At 33.2% G+C, this 22,134-nt stretch overlaps 3 protein-coding genes and 1 long non-coding RNA gene across 6 annotated transcripts; 2 read left to right on the plus strand and 2 right to left on the minus strand.

The window, feature by feature from the left end:
* Positions 1 to 1,042: 1,042 nt before the first annotated feature.
* Positions 1,043 to 8,586, plus strand: LOC133672315 (protein DWD HYPERSENSITIVE TO UV-B 1-like). 3 transcript variants are annotated; one of them, XR_009834833.1, is made up of 10 exons: positions 1,043 to 1,305; positions 2,031 to 2,097; positions 3,465 to 3,718; positions 4,781 to 5,354; positions 5,459 to 6,112; positions 6,244 to 6,684; positions 7,260 to 7,454; positions 7,579 to 7,635; positions 7,866 to 8,023; positions 8,119 to 8,205. XR_009834833.1 is itself a non-coding variant. In XM_062092698.1 (10 exons), exons 1-10 carry the CDS (start codon positions 1,280 to 1,282, stop codon positions 8,197 to 8,199), a joined length of 2,412 nt encoding a protein of 803 aa, XP_061948682.1. In that variant the 5' UTR covers positions 1,045 to 1,279; the 3' UTR covers positions 8,200 to 8,586. The 3 variants fall into 3 exon arrangements, 2 of the variants coding, with proteins under 2 accessions (XP_061948682.1, XP_061948683.1); XM_062092698.1 differs by having other exon boundaries at positions 1,045 to 1,305; positions 7,961 to 8,023; positions 8,119 to 8,586; XM_062092699.1 differs by having other exon boundaries at positions 1,045 to 1,305; positions 4,976 to 5,354; positions 7,961 to 8,023; positions 8,119 to 8,586.
* Positions 8,587 to 10,962: 2,376 nt separating this feature from the next.
* Positions 10,963 to 12,105, plus strand: LOC133673234 (uncharacterized). Its single transcript, XR_009834966.1, has 2 exons — positions 10,963 to 11,562; positions 11,684 to 12,105. It is a non-coding gene; the product is annotated as an uncharacterized LOC133673234 (long non-coding RNA).
* A 278-nt stretch (positions 12,106 to 12,383) lies between these two features.
* On the minus strand, positions 12,384 to 14,357 carry LOC133673233 (uncharacterized). Its single transcript, XM_062093969.1, has 4 exons — positions 14,203 to 14,357; positions 13,880 to 14,000; positions 12,903 to 12,963; positions 12,384 to 12,791 (listed from the first exon to the last, which is right to left on the minus strand). The coding sequence occupies exons 1-4, from the start codon at positions 14,231 to 14,233 to the stop codon at positions 12,501 to 12,503; spliced, it is 504 nt and encodes a 167-aa protein (XP_061949953.1). The 5' UTR covers positions 14,234 to 14,357; the 3' UTR covers positions 12,384 to 12,500.
* Positions 14,358 to 14,961: 604 nt separating this feature from the next.
* Positions 14,962 to 19,036, minus strand: LOC133673232 (uncharacterized). The gene is made up of 6 exons (XM_062093967.1): positions 18,872 to 19,036; positions 18,055 to 18,464; positions 16,686 to 16,996; positions 16,508 to 16,564; positions 15,468 to 15,892; positions 14,962 to 15,330 (listed from the first exon to the last, which is right to left on the minus strand). Exons 2-6 carry the CDS (start codon positions 18,444 to 18,446, stop codon positions 15,088 to 15,090), a joined length of 1,428 nt encoding a protein of 475 aa, XP_061949951.1. The 5' UTR covers positions 18,447 to 18,464; positions 18,872 to 19,036; the 3' UTR covers positions 14,962 to 15,087.
* Between the last annotated feature and the right edge of the window lie 3,098 nt (positions 19,037 to 22,134).

A 22,134-nucleotide genomic window follows, 5' to 3' on the forward strand; every position in this document is an offset into this window, starting at 1 on the left:
TGAGGGTGATATGTCTTTTCCTTGCACAACCAGTCCCTTATCTATACTCTTGCATATCATAAGTTTTCTAGTAACCATAATACTAGGTGGCGACTCCTAAATCTTATAATCATAATTTTATGATTAAATTCAAAACTCCTTTTCACCATTAATAAGAAGGCAGACTCGTCGTTCTTGACGTCGCATGCCCTATAATAGTCACAAATAGTGACCAGAGTGGGCTACAAGAGCTATCTAAATATGTTGGGGCTCATTTGCCTTTAGATGACTTATGTAGCACACTTCGATCACCATTGATGACCTTCCTTGATGCCATTTGATTCATTTCGTCAGAATCTTCTCAACGATACCAGTGATGTCATCACTAAAGCTTTGGTGTGCCTCAGAGATTTTTTTTTTTTACTTTTTTAACTATCCTCTCTCTTCACATTTTTTTTACTTTTTTTTTTAACTATCCTCTCTCTTCACAAATTATAAAAAGGAGAGATGAAAGAGAAAAAAATAAAGAAAAAAAAAAGGATCCCGAAGGAACACCAAAGCCCCGGTAATAATATCACTAGTTTCGTTGGAAAGATTTTGACATCAAAAGATCACTAACAGTGACTAGAATGTGTCACACGAGCTGTTCAAAGACAAAGAAGCCTCGACATATTTGGATGGTTTATGTGACCCACTTTGGTTATTGTTTGTGACCTTTTTGATGTCGTTAGATTTATTTTGTTAATATATTTCTAATGGCATCGTTGACATCATAGTTGAAAGTTCATTGTGTCTTCAAAGTTCTTTTTTTTTTATTTTTTTTATTTTTTTTTCTCTTTATTGTAAATTATATCAATTTATTTTTAAAATTAAAGAGAATCAGAATAACATTTATGACTCATAAATTTTATTACTTTTCTAAATATTTCATATATACGTTATGTTATTTTATTTTTTTAATGTACAAAAAAAAAAAAAAACACTCGGGTACTTGGCAGTAGATGAGCATGCATTTTATTAATGTAAATAAGATATAGCTCAGACATCACTGTCTGCCATGAGCCCACAGACACGTTAATGGAGATTTGACTTATTCACAGCTGATATGATATGAGCAGTAGTCTTCTGCCTATCCATTTGGTATCGAGAAGCCACTGCGCTTATACAACCGCCAATACGTACCCTTCCTTTGGTCATAGCACAGGAATCTTAATTCCCTCTTGCAACTTCAGTTCTGTATTTCTGTTGTGGATGAACTGCGTATGTGGCATGCGTGAAGCAGAGCCCATCATTTCCATCAATGGATGTCTCCAGCTTACAATCTCGGTATCTTTCTTTTTGTTTGGTTTCCTTTTACTTTCTCCATGCCTGTCTCTGTCTATTTGCTTTAATGACTTCTGTTTCTGTTGTTCTTGCTTCAGTATAAGGGGACTAAATTGTTAAAGATTGTGTAGCCTTGGGGGTTGGGGGTCAAGTTTTCGTATCATATATATGGTTATATGGAGTTGTTGAAAAGAAGCAAAGAAGATACTGACAAATTCTTGGCCAGAGAATTGAGTTTTGATAGATTTCGAGCTAATTTATGTCAAGAAAAGTTTGAAATTTAGCTGAAGGGTGTTCCTTTGTGGATACCCACAAGAACGAAAACAAAAAAATCATTTATATCTTTTTTTATTTATTCCTAGTTTAATATCTTTGCATAATAAACCACTAATATAAAGCTTACCCTTCCTTTATTCTTTCTCCGTCCAGTGTCTAAGTCCATTATGGAAAGTTAATTTGTTAGCGGTGTCCGGCAAAATTTGATCTTCCTCTGCTGCCTTTGATGCAATAAATCTAGTCTAATATGGTCGAAACTTAATTCACAAGTAGTTTGTAAGCTTAAAAAATTGTAAATTTCATTACTACATCTATGAAACTCTTTTGTGTGGACATGCAACTTCCCATCAGTTAATGGTCCAAAGGATTTGATGGCTTGGTGCATGGCTCTTCTGTTCACAAGGTCTTTATTGTTGACCTTTATTGTTTTCTACTTGCCTTTTTGGTTCCAGGTACCTTGATTCTTGCAAGAAGCATGAAGTGCTACCCAACTCTGCAGTTTTGTCATGGTTTTATAAGGTCTTTTAATAAACTTGCACTCATTTTTTTATTGTTGTTCCTATGAATATTCTTATTTCTTAAAAGTTCTTATATGAGATTTTACTTTGATCTGCCTTTCCCTTTCGATGTTACTTGACACTTTGAGATAATATAGTTAAAATCTATGGCTTTCTAGTTTATCAATGAAAGATACTAGAAAATAAGCAAATTGTAGATGGCTGTGAAAAGTTTCCAGCGGCTGGATCATTTTGATTTCAGTGTTTGCATCACCTAAGAAGTGCACTCTCTAGAAGTAATAGAAGCCAGTGAAGGTTGGAAAAGAATAGCACCGTGCACTAACTAGATAGTGGGCTACAGACGAGAATGGTGCAGAAATGTTGCCTAAGGACTGCAACTGCAACTGCAATGATAATTCTGTTGCTATATGGTGATACCAGCTAGACTTTTCTGTATTCTGTATTTATAGGCTCAGTAATGTAGTAATCCAATATAATATAACTGCACTCCTCTGCAAGCACTAGCTAAATGTATCGTGTTCTGAAGCTGTTCTCGGAATAATTTAACTTTGTCCTTAAAACTAAGCAGCTCTGCTTAATTTGTATGTTTTAGAAAGGATTTGCAGGCATGAGTTGAAGATGTTCAATCGAAGACAATATCATCCATCAGTTTAGCAGAAATATTTTGCTAGTAATAAGACCAGCTCTTAGAGGAAGTAGGTTGATGAAAACTTCTTTATTCACAAGTCTTAGTTCGTCTGAACATTCAGAGTTGACTATTGATGTAGAATATGGTGGTCAAAGGTTAAGGTGCAAGGCCTTTATTAACCTTTTAAGGACTTGTATATAACTGAATCTAATGTTGTTTTTCAAAATGCTTGAATAATGTATCTTTTTCTTGTTAAGGAATTAGCAGTGAAACTAATATTACATTGATCCTGAAATATTATCAATGTAGTCTGCTATAATGCCTGTATGGATGAACTAATATAACTACAGCCATTTGATCAGCTTAGTACTTGTCGAAAAGTATGGCTCTGTATAATAATCCACTCAATACTAAACTTCTTTCAGACCACTTCTCTGGCATTCGTGTACAGACCTTTTGCTGATTGTTAGTTTACAGTTAATTTGTGGTGCTTCTACTGATGAGTATCTTAGATCAATCATCTTCTCATAAATGAATGAAAGACCTTATGGCTCATGTTGTGTGTTCACATTTTAAAGAATAACATTTGCATCCTACTGAGCGATACTAGAAATTTACACCTTAAATTTTTGACTTCTCAAGCCTGTTGATACATGCTTCAATAATTTTTGTAAACTCATGCATTTTTAGCACTGAAGGCACCAGACACTTGAATTACAATTTTTCTTTTCATTATATAGGCTGAAATCCAGAAGTCCGAACAAGGGAAGTGCAGCATTAAGTTCTTTCTGAATCAGCTATGTAATGCTGATATTTATCCCCTGATTGATGTGTTCCTGGCAATAGACTCTTCTGATGTTGATGCAGTCGACATACTTCATGAATCACCTTGCAATTTCAATGAAGAATATGTTATGCCTTTGTTGCAGACTATCAATCTGAAACTCCGAGTAGTTGATCTCCATGACATGTCCCCGGAAGAGAACTTTTTGCAGTTAGTATTATCACCTTCCTATGCCTCACTTCTGAATAATTTTTTCCAGGATAATTTGCCTTTCATTTTCTATAATTTCACTTCATTATCTATCATTAAGTTTCATTTAATTTTTAGATTTTTCCCTTCTTGAATTTAAAAAAGGTGGTGGGGGAAAGAAATTTGATGTTGAGGCATGAAGCTCTCATAACTTATTTTAAAATTTTGATGTAAAATCACTGTAATTGGAAAATTCCACTCTCCAGTTTATGTTGGCCTTTGAAAAGAATATAACGATGGAAACAAGACTATGGATGTTGGAGAATAATATGAATGCAAGAAGAGAGCGCACTTTGGACCAATTTAATGGGAGAAATTCAGTTTGAATTCTTAAAAGTAGAGGGAAAAAAGCAGCAGATCTTGCTTTCATGTGGAAATTTTCAGTCTATGAGAACTAGTGCGAAGGGGAAAGGTTTAAGAATTTGGGCTGGCAGATTTGCCTGGGAATTTGCCATTTTATGTCCCAAATTGATAGAATAGATATACTGATAATGGAAACTACACTTGGTGAATAGATAAATTGGTGTAATGGTAAACCCTTGTTTTGCCAAGCACGCAAATTTCATGTTAAGTCTTATCAGTATTCCCTGAATGTGGAAAGCTAAAGGTCAAGACTTTGGTTGAAATGCTAAAGGTACACAACTACTTTTTTAAGGAGGGCGGTTGAAAAAAATCTACATTTTAATTTTTATCAAAGGACTTTTTTGAATGATGTAAATATGAGGAGCAAAGCTATAATATCCTAGGGAAAATTTCTTAGGTTAGGGAGGGTCCTAGCCACTCTGGGCCCTTCCAAGGGATCTCCACTGGCCACCATAATTATGTAATCTGTTTCTTGGTGCATTTGCATTACTTAATTTAGTTTGTTGCAATGAAGTGCTTCTTGTCCACCATCTTATGCATGGAAATGACATGCATGGCTAATCAACTCTACTTGAGGAGGGTGAAGTTTCATCATCCTTGTGTGTGTGGTACTCTACATTTATTTACGTTTCAACATCCTGTAATTTGGGATCTTTCCAGGGATTTGTGCCATCATGGCCTAGCGTGTCATATTCTAAACATGAGGTCTACTCATATCCAAAAGCTCAACATGGCTGGAACGTTTATGCAACTACACACCTTGAATTTGGATTTTTGCACTTCAATTGGTAGTTTGGATAAAGACTGTTTTTCTTGCATGCCAAGTCTGATGCGTCTCTCAATGTGTGAGACTAGGGTAGCAAATCTCTGGACAACCACTGCTGCTCTATCAAAACTTCCTTCCTTACTAGAACTACGGTTCCAAAATTGCTTATGTTGCAAGGATACTGGACCATGTCCTGCATCGTTTGGTGACAAAGCAAGAATTGCATTTGAGACATCATCTATCAGCATTAGAGATGCTACATTTCAAGGTTTCCATGCTAAAGAGAATTGCGGGGACTTACTTTCTCTCACAGGTTCAGCTTTGATCAAGGAAGGGTCTGCAAAATTTGATAATTTATTGCATATCAGTGAAGTTGAAATGTCAAGCTGCCTTCAGAGAGTAGGTTCAATAGAAATATCATCTGATGTCCCTCCCAGTTTGAATGGACTATCAAATTTGGAAAACAAGGTAAGAGGATTTGCTGGTTAGGAAGGGAAAATTTTAAATTATTGAGTGCTGTGAAGAATTTTTTTTTAGTTTGTCTAACAGGTCTCTTTTTTTGCGGATTATAGATTACAGACAAAGAGGAGATCCTTGCAAGAGCACATATGTGGGACTTGAAGAATGGCCGCCCTACCTCATTAAAGAACTATATTTCACATCATCATCCTTCACCCATTTGCTTTGAGAAACATTATAGGGAATACATGGTTGTTTTGTTGCCTCGTTTGGAGGTGTTAGATAATTTTTCCATTACAAAGATGGACAGAGAAATGGGAAGAACTATTTTTTCAAAATACTATGAGTACTTACCATATAAACGACAGAACAAAGAAAGTGTTGTTACTGTTCTGCAGAAGCGTGAGATGGGAACAGCGGGTGCTTCCTGCCCAAATTTCTCAAAGTTCAAGCAATCATGCCATCATGGAAAGAGTCAATGTCACTTCTCAAGGTCTCTTACCGCTGCCAAACTTGGGTCTGCTGCATGGCCTTTGTTGCATCCTTTGCACACCTTTAGCCATATATATAAAGAAGGAAGTAAGAGGCTTCGTGCAAGGCAGTTTGAATACCATCCGTCTGATTCTCGTCTGATGGTTTTTGGAACTCTTGATGGTGAAGTTGTTGTAATCAATCATGAAAGTGGGAAGCTAGTTGGTTATGTTCCATCTGCTAACAACATGAACAGCATTTTGGGTCTCTGTTGGCTCAAGAAGTATCCTTCGAAGGTATGTGTTACCAATAAATTATTTGTAGCAACATCTTAACTTTTTCGTTATTATTTAGATTGTGAAATCATCTTACATTTTGATTCTCATAAATGTGGCAGTTGCTGATCATCTTTTATGTGTGTTAGCAGCTGCTTGCTGGTTCTGATAATGGTTGCTTGAAGTTGTTTGACATCAGTCATATACCGCCAATAGTCAGTGATGTAAATTACAGTGCTGGTGTGGTCACTTTTGATGACTTTGACCAATTGACTTCTGTTCATGTCAATTCTGGAGATGATCAGTTTTTGGCTAGCGGGTACTCAAAAGATGTTGCTCTATATGACATCTTTAGTGGAAAACGTTTACAACTATTTACTAATATGCATCGAGAACCCATTAATGTCGTGAAATTTGCACACCATTCCCCCTTCTTGTTTGCCACTTCCTCATTTGACCATGATGTCAAGCTGTGGGATTTGAGACAGAAACCACAGTGGCCATGCTATACAGCATCAAGCTCATGTGGAAATGTGATGGTTTGCTTTTCACCAGATGATCGCTATCTGCTTGTATCAGCTGTTGATAATGAGGTATTCCTTGTTAGATTATGTATATGCTCAAGTGATATTGGAGAAACTACTAGCTAACTCAAAATTTCTTATACATGAGTGTGTTTGGTTTTTGAACATGAAACACACAGACTAGAGAGAAAAGTTGGAGCGGAAATTTCTAGTCTTTCACTTCTGTTTGTCCACTTGCAGGTTACATAACTGATATATCTAGAGAGAGCTAGGATACCTAATCTGACATGCTACTAACTTGTACTTAGCAACTTTTACATAATAGATTTTATTTCAGATTAGCTCCCAAAATACCAGTACATACTACTTGCATGCATACAGTACACATCTAAAAATATACTGTAGAGTATTTAGCAAAAGTTTCATTATTCTAACAGAGTGAATATGGATTCCATGGTTCTTGAAAGGGTCTGTTTGAATGAGCATGGTCATCAATAAAATCTTCTAATTCGACCCGACTGTTTGACCCATCTCACTTTAGATGTCACCAATGTATCATCAAATGCAAGATGCTGCTTTAGGTTTCAGGATGTCCTTTTTCTCACTTTATCTGACAATAATGAACTTGTTGTTTCTGGTGTCAGGTCAAGCAACTTCTGGCAGTAGATGGGAGGCTTCACATGGATTTCAAGATAGCTTCAACAGGAAGTGCTCATAACTATACCCGCTCCTACTACATTAATGGAAGTGACTACATCATTAGTGGAAGTTGTGATGAAAATGTTGTCCGAATCTGTTGTACTCAAACTGGAAGGCGACTTAGGGACGTTTATCTGGAGGTATACCAATGATAGATTCTTAAATTCCATTTTTGTATCATTCACTTGAGTCCATTACTTCTCTGCACAACTCTTATTTGTGACAAATGGCAAGGAATTTGACGTGGCTCTTGTTTCTCTGCAGGATGTGGAGTCTGGGAATTCTCTATTTGTTCAGTCCTTAAGGGGTGATCCTTTCAGAGTAAGTTTTTTGCTGAAAATTTATCACGCTTACTATTTTCTCATTTTCTTGATCAATAAGATTTTCTTTCAGATTTAGATTTTCGCAAGGATTAAAATATTCATCATTGAAAGAAATGTCAACCACAATTCCAAATTCAAATTTCTTGTGCAGTTTTCATTTCTAGTGTACATATATGCAACAGTAATACATTTAATTGCTGTAAAACCCAGAATATTCATGTTTTTCAGGATCTAGGCATTATCTTTGTTTTATGTGGAATCAAGATATCATTGTGAAGCATTTTCTGGTATGAAACATTTATTAGCCGTGTTCCCAAATGCAGCTTTTCCACATGAGTGTGTTAACAGCCTCTAAACGTCCATGTTCTAAGTGGGAAATCATCAAGGTAACTTCTGCAACCACCAGTGCTTGATGTTGTTTGACAGTGTTAAAGCTTAGAGGTTATTTGCAGTAGCTGAAACTATTGAGATCTTTGTGCAGGTCAATTTACTAGCTTCCAGCCATGGCACCGAAGAGCATTCTCACGGTCAAAACATCCAATCCACCTTCCTGGGAGGTTGACGTTGGTATTTAATTACACAGTAAAGCTTGCATGTATAGTTATGTATCTACCCCGTGTATGTATTGCAAAGGGGAGCTATGTCGCCTTTCTCTGTTTTTTTAGGAGTTGAGAAAAATTACACGACAAAGTAGGGCCTCGTCTAATTGTGCACCAAGTTTTGCTGTCATGTAGGTTGTGCAGATCTGGTTTCATCAGGACAATGACCCTTCTATAGCTTGAGTGCTACGGTTCTAAATTTGAGAAATTGTTTCTCCGATTTAAGGAGGTCCATGCTTGAATTCAAAAAAAGAAAAAAAAAAAGTGTATCAACTTTCCATAGCTTGAGAGTAAAATAGTCATTTGATAAGCTCTGACTCATGATAATGATCACAAAATTTTATTTCAAACTGTTGTTGCTGATGTCATGCACTCAAGTGCAAAGTTTCTCCCCTTATTTGTCTACTTTTTATATCGTCATTCTTGGCTAAAGTCATGCTCTTCAATCCCTATGGCTATGACAGATAATAAAGAGCCTTGCACCGGTAGTTCGAATTTTTTCCTTTTAGCATTGAAGGCATTTGTTTCTTTTATTGAGATTTGGTAATGAAGATTTGAAGAGATGGAAATGCTAAAACTCTTATTGATCTTCAAAGAAGTTCTTCCCAAACAATCTTACAGTGAATTGTATCAGTATATATACAGATGAATAGATTCTAATATAGGAAGGAAGCTAAAACCAAGCCTAATGTTTACAATGCATTTACACACAATATTGTTTGCTGTTGTTACAAGCATCTTTTCAGCCTTGTTTTCAGGACTCGTGATTCTGCGCATGAGTCTTGGAATCATGTGCTTGATTTGAGGTGATTTCCCATACATTTGGTTCCCTGGATTAAGAACATGAAGCAAGCAAACCTCCTAACAAGGATGAAAAGCCCGAACTACTGATGTGTAAGGCCAACCAGGCACACAAAATACTTAGTGGGATGCACCGCATACAAGATTTCTTTCATGATTTTCTGACATAGGATGCAGTTTCTTTCTATAATTTAGTAATTTTCTCTTCAAGGCAGCCCAAGAAGGACATGCTAGCCTGTTCTGTTTCTCTTGGGCTCTCCTTTTTTCGAATTTGTTTACAGAATTCGAGCCATTGCCTCAAGGAAGCAGCACAGGATGTGTTTCCCTGAGAAGCCACTGGTGAAGAAATAAAACAAGTGCAAGTTGAGAGATGTCACACAGCCTGCAAGTCTCTCTCAGTTCTTACATCTTTCTTCTCTCTTATTCTAAGGTTTGAAATCCAAGTCTTTACCAAACCCTATAAACAGTTAAAAAATTGCAACGCAATTGAGGCGCATTGGAGAAAGCCATTACAGCTTGCAGGGAGCCCATTACAGCTGTTTCAAGTGGGCATGTATATTATATTATAAAGAAACTGGTGTGAGTGCCCGCGGTGGCGACCCTTTTCACCATTGGCAACTAGAAACTTCAGCAAATAAGTTGAAGTAAACAATATTGCATCTGACAATTTCTTTAGTATTATGACCCCACCATGACGATGATTATTTTTTAAATATATTTTCATTTATTATATTACGTTTAAAATAAATATTTATAAGAAAGACAATAATTAAAATTCAAGAGAAAAAATATGTTTTTAGTCAAAATTATTTTCTTTTTTCATATAATTCTTTTTAGACAGTAACATCTTTGTTTTATTAGTAGCATGATTTACTGAATTAAAACTAATAACAATAAAAATATTTTTTAAATAAAAAATTATCTTTCCTTGTTTATATTTTTTATATATATAAAAACTTGTTTTTTTATTAAAAGCATTGTTTTTTTAATAAAAAAAATTATTATAACCGTGAATAGAGGATTTGATAAAAAAAAATTATGAATCAATAATTTTTATGCACCTGTATGAGTAGACATAGAATAATAAATCTGAAAAAAATATAGAAAATAACAATAGAAATAAGAAAATAGAAATTCTATTTTTGTTGAATATTAATAAAAAAATATTTTAAGAAAAACTATGTCTATTAGGTTAATATATAATTATTTATAAAGTAATTATTAATATTACCAAAATGATGTAATTGGATAATTGATTAAATATTATTTTAATAACTTTATTTTTAAAAAAAATCTATTCTAAAATTTTAAAAATAAAAATAGAAAAGGTTAAGGGCTAGGCATGCCTAGGCTAACAAGACAGGGTCCGGCCTCTAGCCTAAAAGAAAAATCCTAGTCGCTAATGGCAAAGAATGCATTGTTTTCATGGAAAAAATGAAATTTTAGATCAGATTATAAAAAGCTAAAAGAGTGACCATATTTCATAAATCAAAACTTCAAGGACTAAAATAAAGTTTTCCATGGCTTTTGATCGGTAAAATTAAAAAAAGGGTTTAGTTTTTTACACACTTCTCATAGAGAGCATGTAAAGTGGAAAAATACTTAGAATAATAAAATTACAAAAGAATAAATCTCAATGACCGAAATGAAGAAATACACCATTAATGTACAGTGCCATTCATAGTAGAATTCAGTCAATATTCTTAGTTGAAACAGTGATTCTTAAGAAATTGAATTTTTATGTTCTGTGGATCGTCGTTTCGGTGGAAACACTCCCAGACACCGACAAAGAGTGCTTCCACGAAAGCACGAAACAAAAGCCTCAGTCAGAAAAGGAAAAATAAATAAATACTATTACTTATTTAAACTATAGTTCACTTAGCCAATGTTTTGAATTGATGCAATTTGGTTGAGCATGTGGCTACACGAGCCATTCTTGGCAGGAGGAGATCACAACTCCACTAGCACTAGCCTCAGCTTTTCGTACATGCTAATGCTGCGAAGAGCAAGAGGAGAATTAATTAAAACCGCAGTAGGTGGTCCGTTGTCGAGATCTGTTCAGAGCGTTCCAAACCTATCTGCTGTGGATGTACAAGTTCTTGAATTTATTAACACCTAGCGAGGAAGCTGCTAGTGGCACAAAAAGAAGAAGAAAGAAAAGAAACCTGCTGGTGCTGGGCTACACAAGTCGAGACAAATCCATATCGATGCCCCGCCCCCAAAAAAACCCTCCTCGCAATGTGTAATTAGTTTATAATCTCTTGCAATTTCCCACGTAGGGCTTACCTTATAGTCTCCTTAGGCCACTATAAATACCCTTGTAAACCCCCTCGAGGCCATCACCTCCCAAGCAGTGACCTCTAGCTAGCCCTGCAAATCAAGCCTTGCTGATATAAAAAAAATGAAGCTCTCTTTTGCAGCACTGCTGCTACTTTCAGTGGTCCTCCTGTCCTCTTTCCTTCGGTTCACCATGGCTGTGCCCAACCACGTCGCGTCACCTCCACCTCCCTCCCCAGCAATTCCAAGTAATCAGAACCATTCACCTAGCTGCTATACACAACACACACATATATTATATAGTATTGGGTTTTTTTTATTTATTATTACAGACTAATTGTAGATTTATTGGCTTGGAAAACGTGACAGGTTTCTGTGATCCAAAGTGCAAGGCTAGGTGTGCCAAGGCGGGATACTACCAACGCTGCTATGACTACTGTATAATCTGCTGCAAAGATTGCAAGTGTGTGCCTTCAGGGACTTACGGAAACAAGTCAGAATGTCCATGCTACAGAGACAAGTTGAACTCAAAGGGCACCTCCAAATGCCCTTAAGAAATCCATTATCCCAACCTTTATTTTCCCTTTTCACTCAATAAAATGCAACAACTTGTACTTAGACGTTTCCAAAAACTGAATCTATATATTCATGACTGTTAGTAGCATTGTAATAAGAAGTCGGAGAGCCATAATGTTGAATAAATAGCGTAGTCGTTTCTGGTCTTTCTTGTCTCATTGACTGTTGTGCACGAGCTGAGTTCTTAAAAAATGTGATTCTCCGGTTTCCTAGTACTAGTTTACTCTTATTTGAGCTCGGCATCTTAGTTATTATATACTTTCTCATTCTGATCACAGCACCGACTTGTTCAGCTCTGATAAAGTAAATATTTAATCTCGGTTTTTGTAGAAGGGAAGGTGCCATGCACATTGATAAATTAATATGATATTTAATCTTTTCCCATTGACAATAGAATTTATGAACACATATATGGATCATCAAACATATATATATATATATATATATATATATTCCCTTGAAAAGGACAATAGAATTAACTCCAGGCAATCCGTTAATAATGTTAATGATAATCACTCTTTGAAACTTTTCAAGTAATGGCCAACAATATTGTAGAGCTAGCGCGCATTACATCAATCGAATTAATTATTTGTTTAGGATGATGGAGTCATCAAGATGCTATAGGGCTTCCTTGTAGCATCCTTTTAGTGAGTTTGGCTGAGACAAGGGCGAGTATCGTTGCGGATGGCACAAAGATGACATCAGGGATGGCCTTGATAAACCCTAACTGGGGCACATTCTCTCCTGCTCTTTTAGCAGCCATGGCTGCTGGAGGTGTTGCTAGCCCAATGATAAAGGTAGAGTCATCTAACTTGCCAGTGTTCAATTTTTCCTTCATGAAATTGATAAACATTTCCTTCTTTTTTAACTCTGGAGCTGCTCTCCAATCATTGTAACCAGCCTGTAGGACAATTTATAATGTTGTATATTAATTTGAGATTTATAGAATTTGGAAGCTAATGAGAATATATGTGAATGTGCAGGGAGATCATCCTTTAGGGTTTGAACTAACCTCTACATCCTTCCTTGAGGGCACATCATAATGTTTACCAGGTAATGATGAGTTGAATGTGCTGCGTGAAAGTTGTTTAAGAGGGTAATAATCAGTTTGTTAAAAGGAATATATATATATATATATATATATATATATATATATATATATATAATTGAGTAAGTTATAAACATGGTTCATATAGTTTATCAAAAATAAATTAAATAAATCTTTATAATATCAATTAAATAATCATTAGACTAGTGTTGAATGTATTTAATTTAGTATTATTTTTTTTCAAAAAACAAAATCTTTTCTGGTCAATATTTCCATCCTATACCTTCTTCTTTTTTCCTTTTTTCTATTTAATAAAATAAGAATAAAAATAAAAAGGAATTGAAAGGGAACATGAAATAAATGAAAAGGATTAAGTTATAAATGAAAAAATATAGGGAATAAATACATAAAGACTAATTAATTAGTTTTTTCAGACTATAGTTATAACTAAATTATAATTAACTCGAAGATAATCTCATTTTACACCAGATAGATTAATCAAACATCATTTCCAAGAAGCAACAAGAGATGCCCCTTTAGCCTTCTTATGTAATCATAGCAATTACGGTATTAGCTGTGTTTGAAAATATAGTAATAATTATTTTTTAAAATATTTTTTTATTTAAAAATATATTAAAATAATATTTTTTTAAATATTTTTTAAAAAATTATTTTTAACATCACATATTAAAATAATTTAAAAACATCAAAAAATATTAATTTAAAATAAAAAAATAAAAAATATTTAAATTTTTAAAAAAATATTTTTATAATTCAAAAACAAATACCACCATACCTTTCTCGTCATGACAATAGAAATGCAAGAAGGCAAAACCTAAGACAGACACGTGCATGAGAACTTTCATTCTGCATTTTTTTCTTACTTGTGTTCTTTTAACATTTTATGAAAAAAAAAAAAAAAGCGGTAATTGTAATCTTACTTGAAGATTTCAAGAACAGCAACATGGAATTCATCGAATGTCTTGATATTTTTGTCCACAAATTGCTTATAGAGTGATCCCATCACATAAGTCGGCATCTGTGTTGAAGGAATGGGCAGCCCTGCCAGCAAACAGTCGGCTCATGATTATTCACAATCTTAAACACAATCACATAAACGCTTGTTCATACTTTCACTTAGATTTGAGAAACGAAAACAAAAGGAAGAACAAAACTAGGTTGGAATCGAAGGGAAATTGAAGAAAGGGGGGTAAAAGGAAAGCATCAGCAAAATTACACAGTATTAGATCACACTATGGCTAACCTTTTCCCATGAAACTCATGATCATCCCCATTTTGCAAACTTGAACACAAGAGTAGATCCATCGATGGAGAGGTTATTATACAATGGAATAGGAGGATAAAGATGAAAAGAAAGGGAATATTTTGTTGAGTTTGGAGGTCGATGTAAGGAAAGAATACATGATCTGATCTAACAACTCTTTTCTTAATATGAAATCTGATTCCTGGCTTGGAAGAGTCGTTGGCTTCAAGGAGGAGCCAGTAGAGATGGTGTGTTTGCTGATAAAACTCCTGAATGCCCTACTTTTCCATTCTGAAGCTCTTTACACTTAACTTCTTTCCTCAAATAAAGTAAATTCCCCTTTCACTTCCCTCCTTTCAATTTCAATACCAAAAGGTGCAGCTGCAGAAAATTACTGCTCGTTCTCCAGCATGCCAAAAAACAAAACAAAACAAAAAAAACCCCGTGCCTTTCAGTTTATTTTACTATGAAAGCAACCCAGTCAAGCCATCAACCTTTCATTTTATTTTAGCATACCCTTCTTACCAAAAAGTCTCGATGCAAGGAGATGAGAGCCTCGTGCAGATTGAATTAAAAAAACTCTTTAATTACCATCACTGCTTGCCTAAAAAGACTTGCAAGAATTTGAATGTGTAATGGCTAATGAACCCTTTTTTAATAAATAAAAGCTAATGTATTATGGAAGTATAACGAATCACAACAAAACAATAGAATTCAAACTTAGAAACAGTGCACAAAGTGGCTGCAGATGGAGAGAGATTTACAGAATAAGAATTATGTATTTGATTTTGCAGTATAAAGGGGAGAATAGAGAGAAGACACGTCAGAATAAGCAGCATGTACAATTCTAATGACAGTAGGTGCCAACTTTTCTTTTGGGAAGCCTTATTTTCTCCTCCCCCGCTTTCTCTTGTTATTGGAAACATTGAGCCTGGATTTAGGAAGTGATTTCCCACCGAAACGCACACGACTCACTAGCATCTCTTCCGGCAGCTCAGGTTCTGAAGCTTGGGTTGTTTGCTTTTCCATCACTCCCCAAGGCTTCTCTGTTACACCACTATTGGATTTTTTCGAGTTTCCTATCTCCTCTTTCACTGCAGCATCATGTATCAGAATTCCTTTCTCAGCCTGAAAATATGACAAATAAACAGCTTCATAAGTGTTAACAATTGTTAGCAAGTGGCCTCTCCATGACTTAAAACTGTAGTTTCAAGCAATGATGAGTGAAAATGAGGTAAATTATAAATCGTGGAAGAAGCACGTACATTTCCACATGAAGCCCCAACATGCAGTAGGCCTGTGCTCCCAATCATATCAGATCGAGAGGTGGCCTCTCTATGACTTGAAACTGCAGTTTCAGGCATAACATTTCCCATGTTAGATACAGTATGTGGCAATCTAGAAGGCGTACCATCTCCCCTCTTGGCAACTGAAGCTGGATTGCAATCAGAACTGGTCAAAGCATCAGATGGTGCATGTAAGCTCAATGCATTGACAGAAGAGAATTTCACAGGATTTTCACTAGCAACTTTGTCTACCCTGGCCTTCAACTTATGTACTTGCGATTTTAGCACCTCTATTTGTCTAAGAATATGTTCACTGATGTTATCACTAGACTGAAGAGATGCCAATCCATCTTGAAATCCAAACTCATCATTGCCCTTAATTGTCTTAGCTGAAAAATCACCACCTATAAAAGAACATTAAGAACCCAATAACCTTGCAGAATTTTCAACCACAACAATAATCAGGAAACATATAATAGTCTTATGTTTTTTAACAATCATGTATTGAACATATGAGTGAGTGAGTGCAGATGGATCACCTATAACATTTCAAATTACTGCTCTCATTAACCTGAATAATTGCAATGTTCCTAGTCAACATGGAATTAGATAAGTACTTTGACATTTTCTTAAAAAAAAAAAGAAAAAAAAACAAATGAAATGATGCAGAGGAGAGAAGCATCAAATCAACAACCAAAACTATTGACAGACAGCATGCATGAGGCTACTTTCAAACAAGATATCTTTGATACACACAAAAGTTCTGACACGCCCCCCTCTAAAGAGATTGAAATGAGAGTCCTTCACTGAACAAAAAGCTCAAAATATAGAAGCAAATAAAGTCAGTTAGGCATACTAGAATTTTTTTATTTTAACCCATATTCTAAAGCTTATATGGTAAGGCAAGCAATTGGGAAGTTCCACATAAAATATCTATAGGAGTATGCACGGATTTCATAGATCTTGGCCAGGAAATCATTCATTCCCAAAAAGTAATAGTCAATAATATTTTTCCTTACCAAGGTTAAGGCAACCATCATCGATAGTAGCACCATCAATAGCAGACTTCCTATTTTCTGCTCAATACAGAATCAAAAGAAAAGGAAGTTGAGGCTTATTGTTTTTCATTTACAGAAAAATATTTGTAAGAATAGGAGTATAAACAACACAGAAGGCAAGGATTGGCAACTTTAATACCATAATATGAGAAGAGGTTGTGTTGTAACATATATGATGCTACATCCGCAGTCTCTTCAAATCTCTTTCTTTTCTTTCTCTTCATTACTTTCTTTCTTTCCATACATGTAGAAAATGGCAGTGACTTCACAGGAAAACCTTCTTCCATAAATGTTTCATGATCAAATAGTTTTCTCTCTTCATGTTCTGCAATTTCTCTGTCATACTTAAGCGCTTGGGACTGAAATTCCTTAATTTGCAATTCTACCCACTTACATCTCCACATAAGAGGACGTATAAATCTCCTCCAATGATCTGTCAATCTTTTCCTCCTGGAAAATTGAAAATAGCCACAAAGGTTGCATGGGAAACAATATTTGAAAGCTAAATCAAGCAAACAGCACACGAACATAGTAAAATTGAGGAAAACATCTTACGATTTTTTTCTTTTGTCTTACATATACTAAACAAAAAGGAAAACATGCAAGACTCAGGAGGACTTGGCTGTGACAAATGCAGCTAGTAAATTATACTAAAAAGAAGGAACCACATCAGTCTCATTGAAGCAAGATAAAAATTGTTACAGCAAGGATTTAGGCCATACAATGATTTGATTATGGATACGTCTGTCAATGCTCATACATTAACAGTACATAGGAAATGAGAACATAAATTTTTACTTTAATAGAGAAGCAAGATAAAAAAATAAAAATTTATAGCAAGGATTTAGGCCATACAATGATTTGATTATGGATATGTTCGCCACTGCTTATTCATCAGGAGTAAATTGGAAATGAGAACAGAAATTTTTACTTTAACAGAGGGCAAGCATTACAACCCTTCAACAACGTTTCAAAGAATGAGAGGTCAGGTAGCAGCAATGTAATAATAACATTGGTGCTCCTATGAAACTGTAGATGCGAGTTTAGGAAAACACAGCTGTAAGTTACTATTACTATGATTTCCACTGCAATGTCAAAGAGAGGCGTATTACCTACCTTTCAGCAAACAAGATAATAAAATACATACAATGGAGGGTTTGCTACATGGATCTGAATTTTTATTGTTTTTTCTCACAATCCTAACCGAAATTTATGTTTTAAGGCCATTCATACTGCAAAATACAGGTTAACATAGCAGGTGGCAAGTTAATCAATGACAACAATGATGACAACCATGGAGGTTTGCACAAGTTTGCCCCCTACTAAATTTCAACTATGTAAATTCACTGAGAAAGGAAAGTTGATAATTGCTGATAGTCCATAATTATTATTTCATGATGCAATACCTAAGAGGTAGTATTAGATTAATTGATTTCTTATGTTGCCGTACGTACAGTTGAGCACTAAATTATGCGTCCACAAAATAAATCAATCAAACTAATAAATACCTCATTTGAAATGCTCCACCACATCCATCAAATATAGAGATCGATCCCCCTCCAACAAATAACTGTGACTCAACTTCAGTATCAGAAGAAACACTCTTAGTCTCAGATTCCAAGTCCCCAAAAGAACTCATGCTCTCAGTCGAATCCTCATATCTAGCTACAATTTGCTCATTGTCACTGGCATTGGTACAGTCAATTATATTAACCTCCACGTCCGCACTTCCAAAAGCTGCCTTATCTTGATCATCATGAAAGCCTTTGTCCTGACAATTACTTGCAAATTGGAAGACCTTATTATCTTCAGGATCTTGCCGCACACTTATATTCTCTTTACCATCCGAAACTTCCACAGCAACAATCTGTTTGCTTTTTATCTCCAAGTCAGGACCCATGTTGATTTAACTCAATGGCTGCAACAGAATAATAATCTCTTATTCAGCTGTTCAATTATCGTCACCCCATTATTCAAAACATGTAAAATATCCTTGAGAACAAAAATCATTTTTTCTATGATTTCCGATTTCCAAATTACAGAAACAGATTCTAATAATAACAATAATATCTAAGATAAGAAAAATATAATAAAATAAGAATGAAAAGAACACAACTTTAGCAACCAAACAGAGATTTCACTATGGGAATTCACTGAAATTATGGGAATTCACTGAAATTACACAAAACTTTACATATCTAATACAGATAATACCAAGAAAGAAAAAAAATAGTGAAAACTGAAGCTATTGAACCTAGAATTGGAATTGAATAAAACCCTAAACCCTAACAGTTAGATTAGAGAATAAATCAGGCAATTAGTTACCTGAGGAAAGGTTTTTGGGGCTCAGATTATGGCGAGGAAAGATTCGCCGCTGGTGTGGGTTTGACCCGGTGAGAAAGAGAGAAGGATTTTTTTTATATATAATATTTTTATAATTGTAAGAGACCAAAAAGTGTACTGCAGCTGGGAGAAAATAAGGAAGCGCAGGAAGAACTCGTATATATGTTACAGCTTATACGAGAATCATACAAGTGGGCTCCACTTAAATTTATATTGTATTTAAGAAGAAAAAAAATCATAAGAATATGATACAAAATACAGACAAGTACGGGTTAAAAGCACGTTTTGGCCGTCTTTATATAAAGCTTTTTTTTTTTTATGAATTCTATTTTTTTTCGATTGTATGTTTTGTTATTGTTTTTATCTTTTTTGTTTTAATTTTATTAAATAATGTGACATATGTTAAAAAAAACATATACATTGATTAATAAAATTATAATTTAAAAATTTTCTAGACGAATTTTGAAGGAAAAAATAGTTCTTTCTTATTCATTCATTTTTTTATATTTAACTAAAACATGTTTTTTTATTAGTAGCTTTTTTTAATAAAAAGGATAGGAAGTTAAAATATTTTTTTATAAAAAATTCAATAATTTGAAACAAGTAGGTAAGAATGCATCTCTTCAATATAAATTTCATTTCTTTATTCATGCATTTCTTTTTTTTTAGTGTATGCATTTTTTAACACGGAGCATTTTTTAATAAAAAAAAAACCTTGTCATGATATAGAAAGAAAATTAAAATTAAAATTAAAAAAAAATCATGTCTCCATATTTTATATGCAATTGAAAAAACAAATCAAACAAATTATGTAAAAAATATAATAAAAAATAAAAAGAATTACAAAATATTTTTTATCATATTTAAATAAATTGCATATTAGATTCATTTATAATAATTAATAAAAAAAATGATTGATAATATTTTTAGGAAAAGATATGATTTTATTTGAAAACTATGACAAACTTAAATGATATTTAAGTGAATAATATTTTAAATTTGACTTTAATTAATTTGTTTATAGTAAGTTTTATCCAAAATCCAAGGAAAACAACAAACAAAAAATGCAATCTCCCATGTAAAAATAGGACTAAAAATAGTAAGAGTTTAACGAGTAATGAAAACCCGAAAGAAAAAGAATGAATAAAAAATGATGATGATGATGATGATAATAAGTGTCATGTATAATGAATGGGATAAACTCTATAAATAAATAAAGAAGCATTGTTAAGGTTATAAATAAGAATTTTGAATTTTTAGCATAAAATTCATAATGTCAGCAAAATCGTTAATGTGATGGGTAAAAAAATAAGAAAAATGAAGAAATGATTCTAAGATATTAGTGTGGTAATAAATGGTAAGCTCTAATAAAATATAACATAAAAAAAAGGCAAGAATGATGGTACAAATATTGGTTAAAAGAAAAAAAATCGATAATGTTATTGTGAAACGGTAATAAGCCTAGTAAATAAATATAAAATATAAAATAATTATATTTTTTAAAAGATAAAATGACCCAGGGTATTTAAAGAAATAATTGATATGATTTATGTAAGGATTAAACAAGAAAATTCGGATGTTTGCCTAAAATCACCTACCGACTAATTTTATAGTATCAAGCATAACTCTCGATCTGAATGTTAGATCAAATTAAAATTTTACGAGTAAACTCTTGATATATTTTTCTATCTTGGATTAAAATTTCAGAGCAGTTAGAGTTTGATATGGCTATATAAGAGTGGAAATAGTCGGACAAGACAAAAAAAAATATCATATCAACTTACTAATGACAATTTCATAAATAAGTGTAAAATGGGAAAAATTCAGTTCTTACTCTTTTTTTAACTAATGGGTTTGCTGGGTAAAAAAATAAGTAGAAGAGAGAGTTTTAGTGAGGAAAGAAATTTCAAGAAAAAAAAACATAGAAGTGATGAATGAATGAGTGATTCTAACTAAAAATTCTCAAAGAAACAAATGAAATAAGAGAGAGCAAGAGAGTTAGGAATTTAAAATGAGATTTTAGTGAGGAAAAATGAAGAATAGAAGGAGGAAGAATGTGAATAATAAACTAGTTAATGCTATGACAGTTGATTTGGGTTCAAGATATCTAGATAAGTTGTTTTTATGCAAGAATTTCATGTTTAATTATGTTTTTGTAGTAGAACATGGAAATTCCTAAATTATGAAGAAACTAGAGTGTATATAATTGTTGAAATTGTGTAAAGTAGATATATTTCTTATGATAAATGATGGTGGTGGTGGGTTTAAGTGGTGTTATCGAAGAAAAATAAAATTATAAAAAATAAAAAAAAGTTTAGAAAGTGGCTGGCTAAAAATATGTAAAAAGAAGGGGATTATGAAACTAAAGTGAATGTTTAATTTTTGTATGTATTTAGCTAATGATGATATGTTGATAATGATTAGAATTAGATTAAATAAATTATCAAATCTCAATTGATTTTTGTACTAGTATATTATAAATTTAAATATATGTATAAATGTTAAAGGATTATATTAATGGGTTAAGATTTATAAATTGAGTTGAATAAACATGTTCGAGGAAAAATTTATGAACAATAGAACAAATTATGGAGACCTTAATGAGTTAAATGATTTATGATTATAAAATTAGTTTAATTGATAAAAAAAAACTTTTTATATATGAATGTGTTTAGCAATAACAATTCCTTGTAAATAGATTTTATTGGATATTTTTTCCTATGATATTTTTTATTTCTTTAAATTAAAGAATTTATACCTTTTAACAAACTCTATTAACGTTTAAAAAAACTCCTTACTCAAAAGGGAACAAAAAATTTCTATTCATATTTCCATCTTTAATATTAACCTCACATATAATAATATTTCAAATGAAATGATTAATAATAACTATAATGCGAATAACATCGTGTTAAAAGTTGATTGGGACATGATTAAAATTTTTGTTCACATTGTAGCATAAAAAAAAATGTAAAGAGGTCAGTGAGTTAAAAATTTAAAGTATCGGGTTGGTGATATTTGTAACGACATATTTAATAATTTAATAATAGAAATAAAAAATAAAAATAAAAAAATTTGAGATAACTTGAGTTTTTTAAAAAATTAATAAAAAACTTTATAAAAAAAAATAGAACTCAATCTCCAAACAAATAAAATATTAAAATAGAAAATAGAAAAACAAAAAATTTAAAATAAATAATATTTGTTTATCTCGTGTTATACCATGAGTTGAATATTCTTTACCT

The sequence above is a fragment of the Populus nigra genome, chromosome 14 (genome assembly GCF_951802175.1).
Source record: "Populus nigra chromosome 14, ddPopNigr1.1, whole genome shotgun sequence".
In the NCBI taxonomy this organism is placed as follows: Eukaryota; Viridiplantae; Streptophyta; class Magnoliopsida; order Malpighiales; family Salicaceae; genus Populus; species Populus nigra.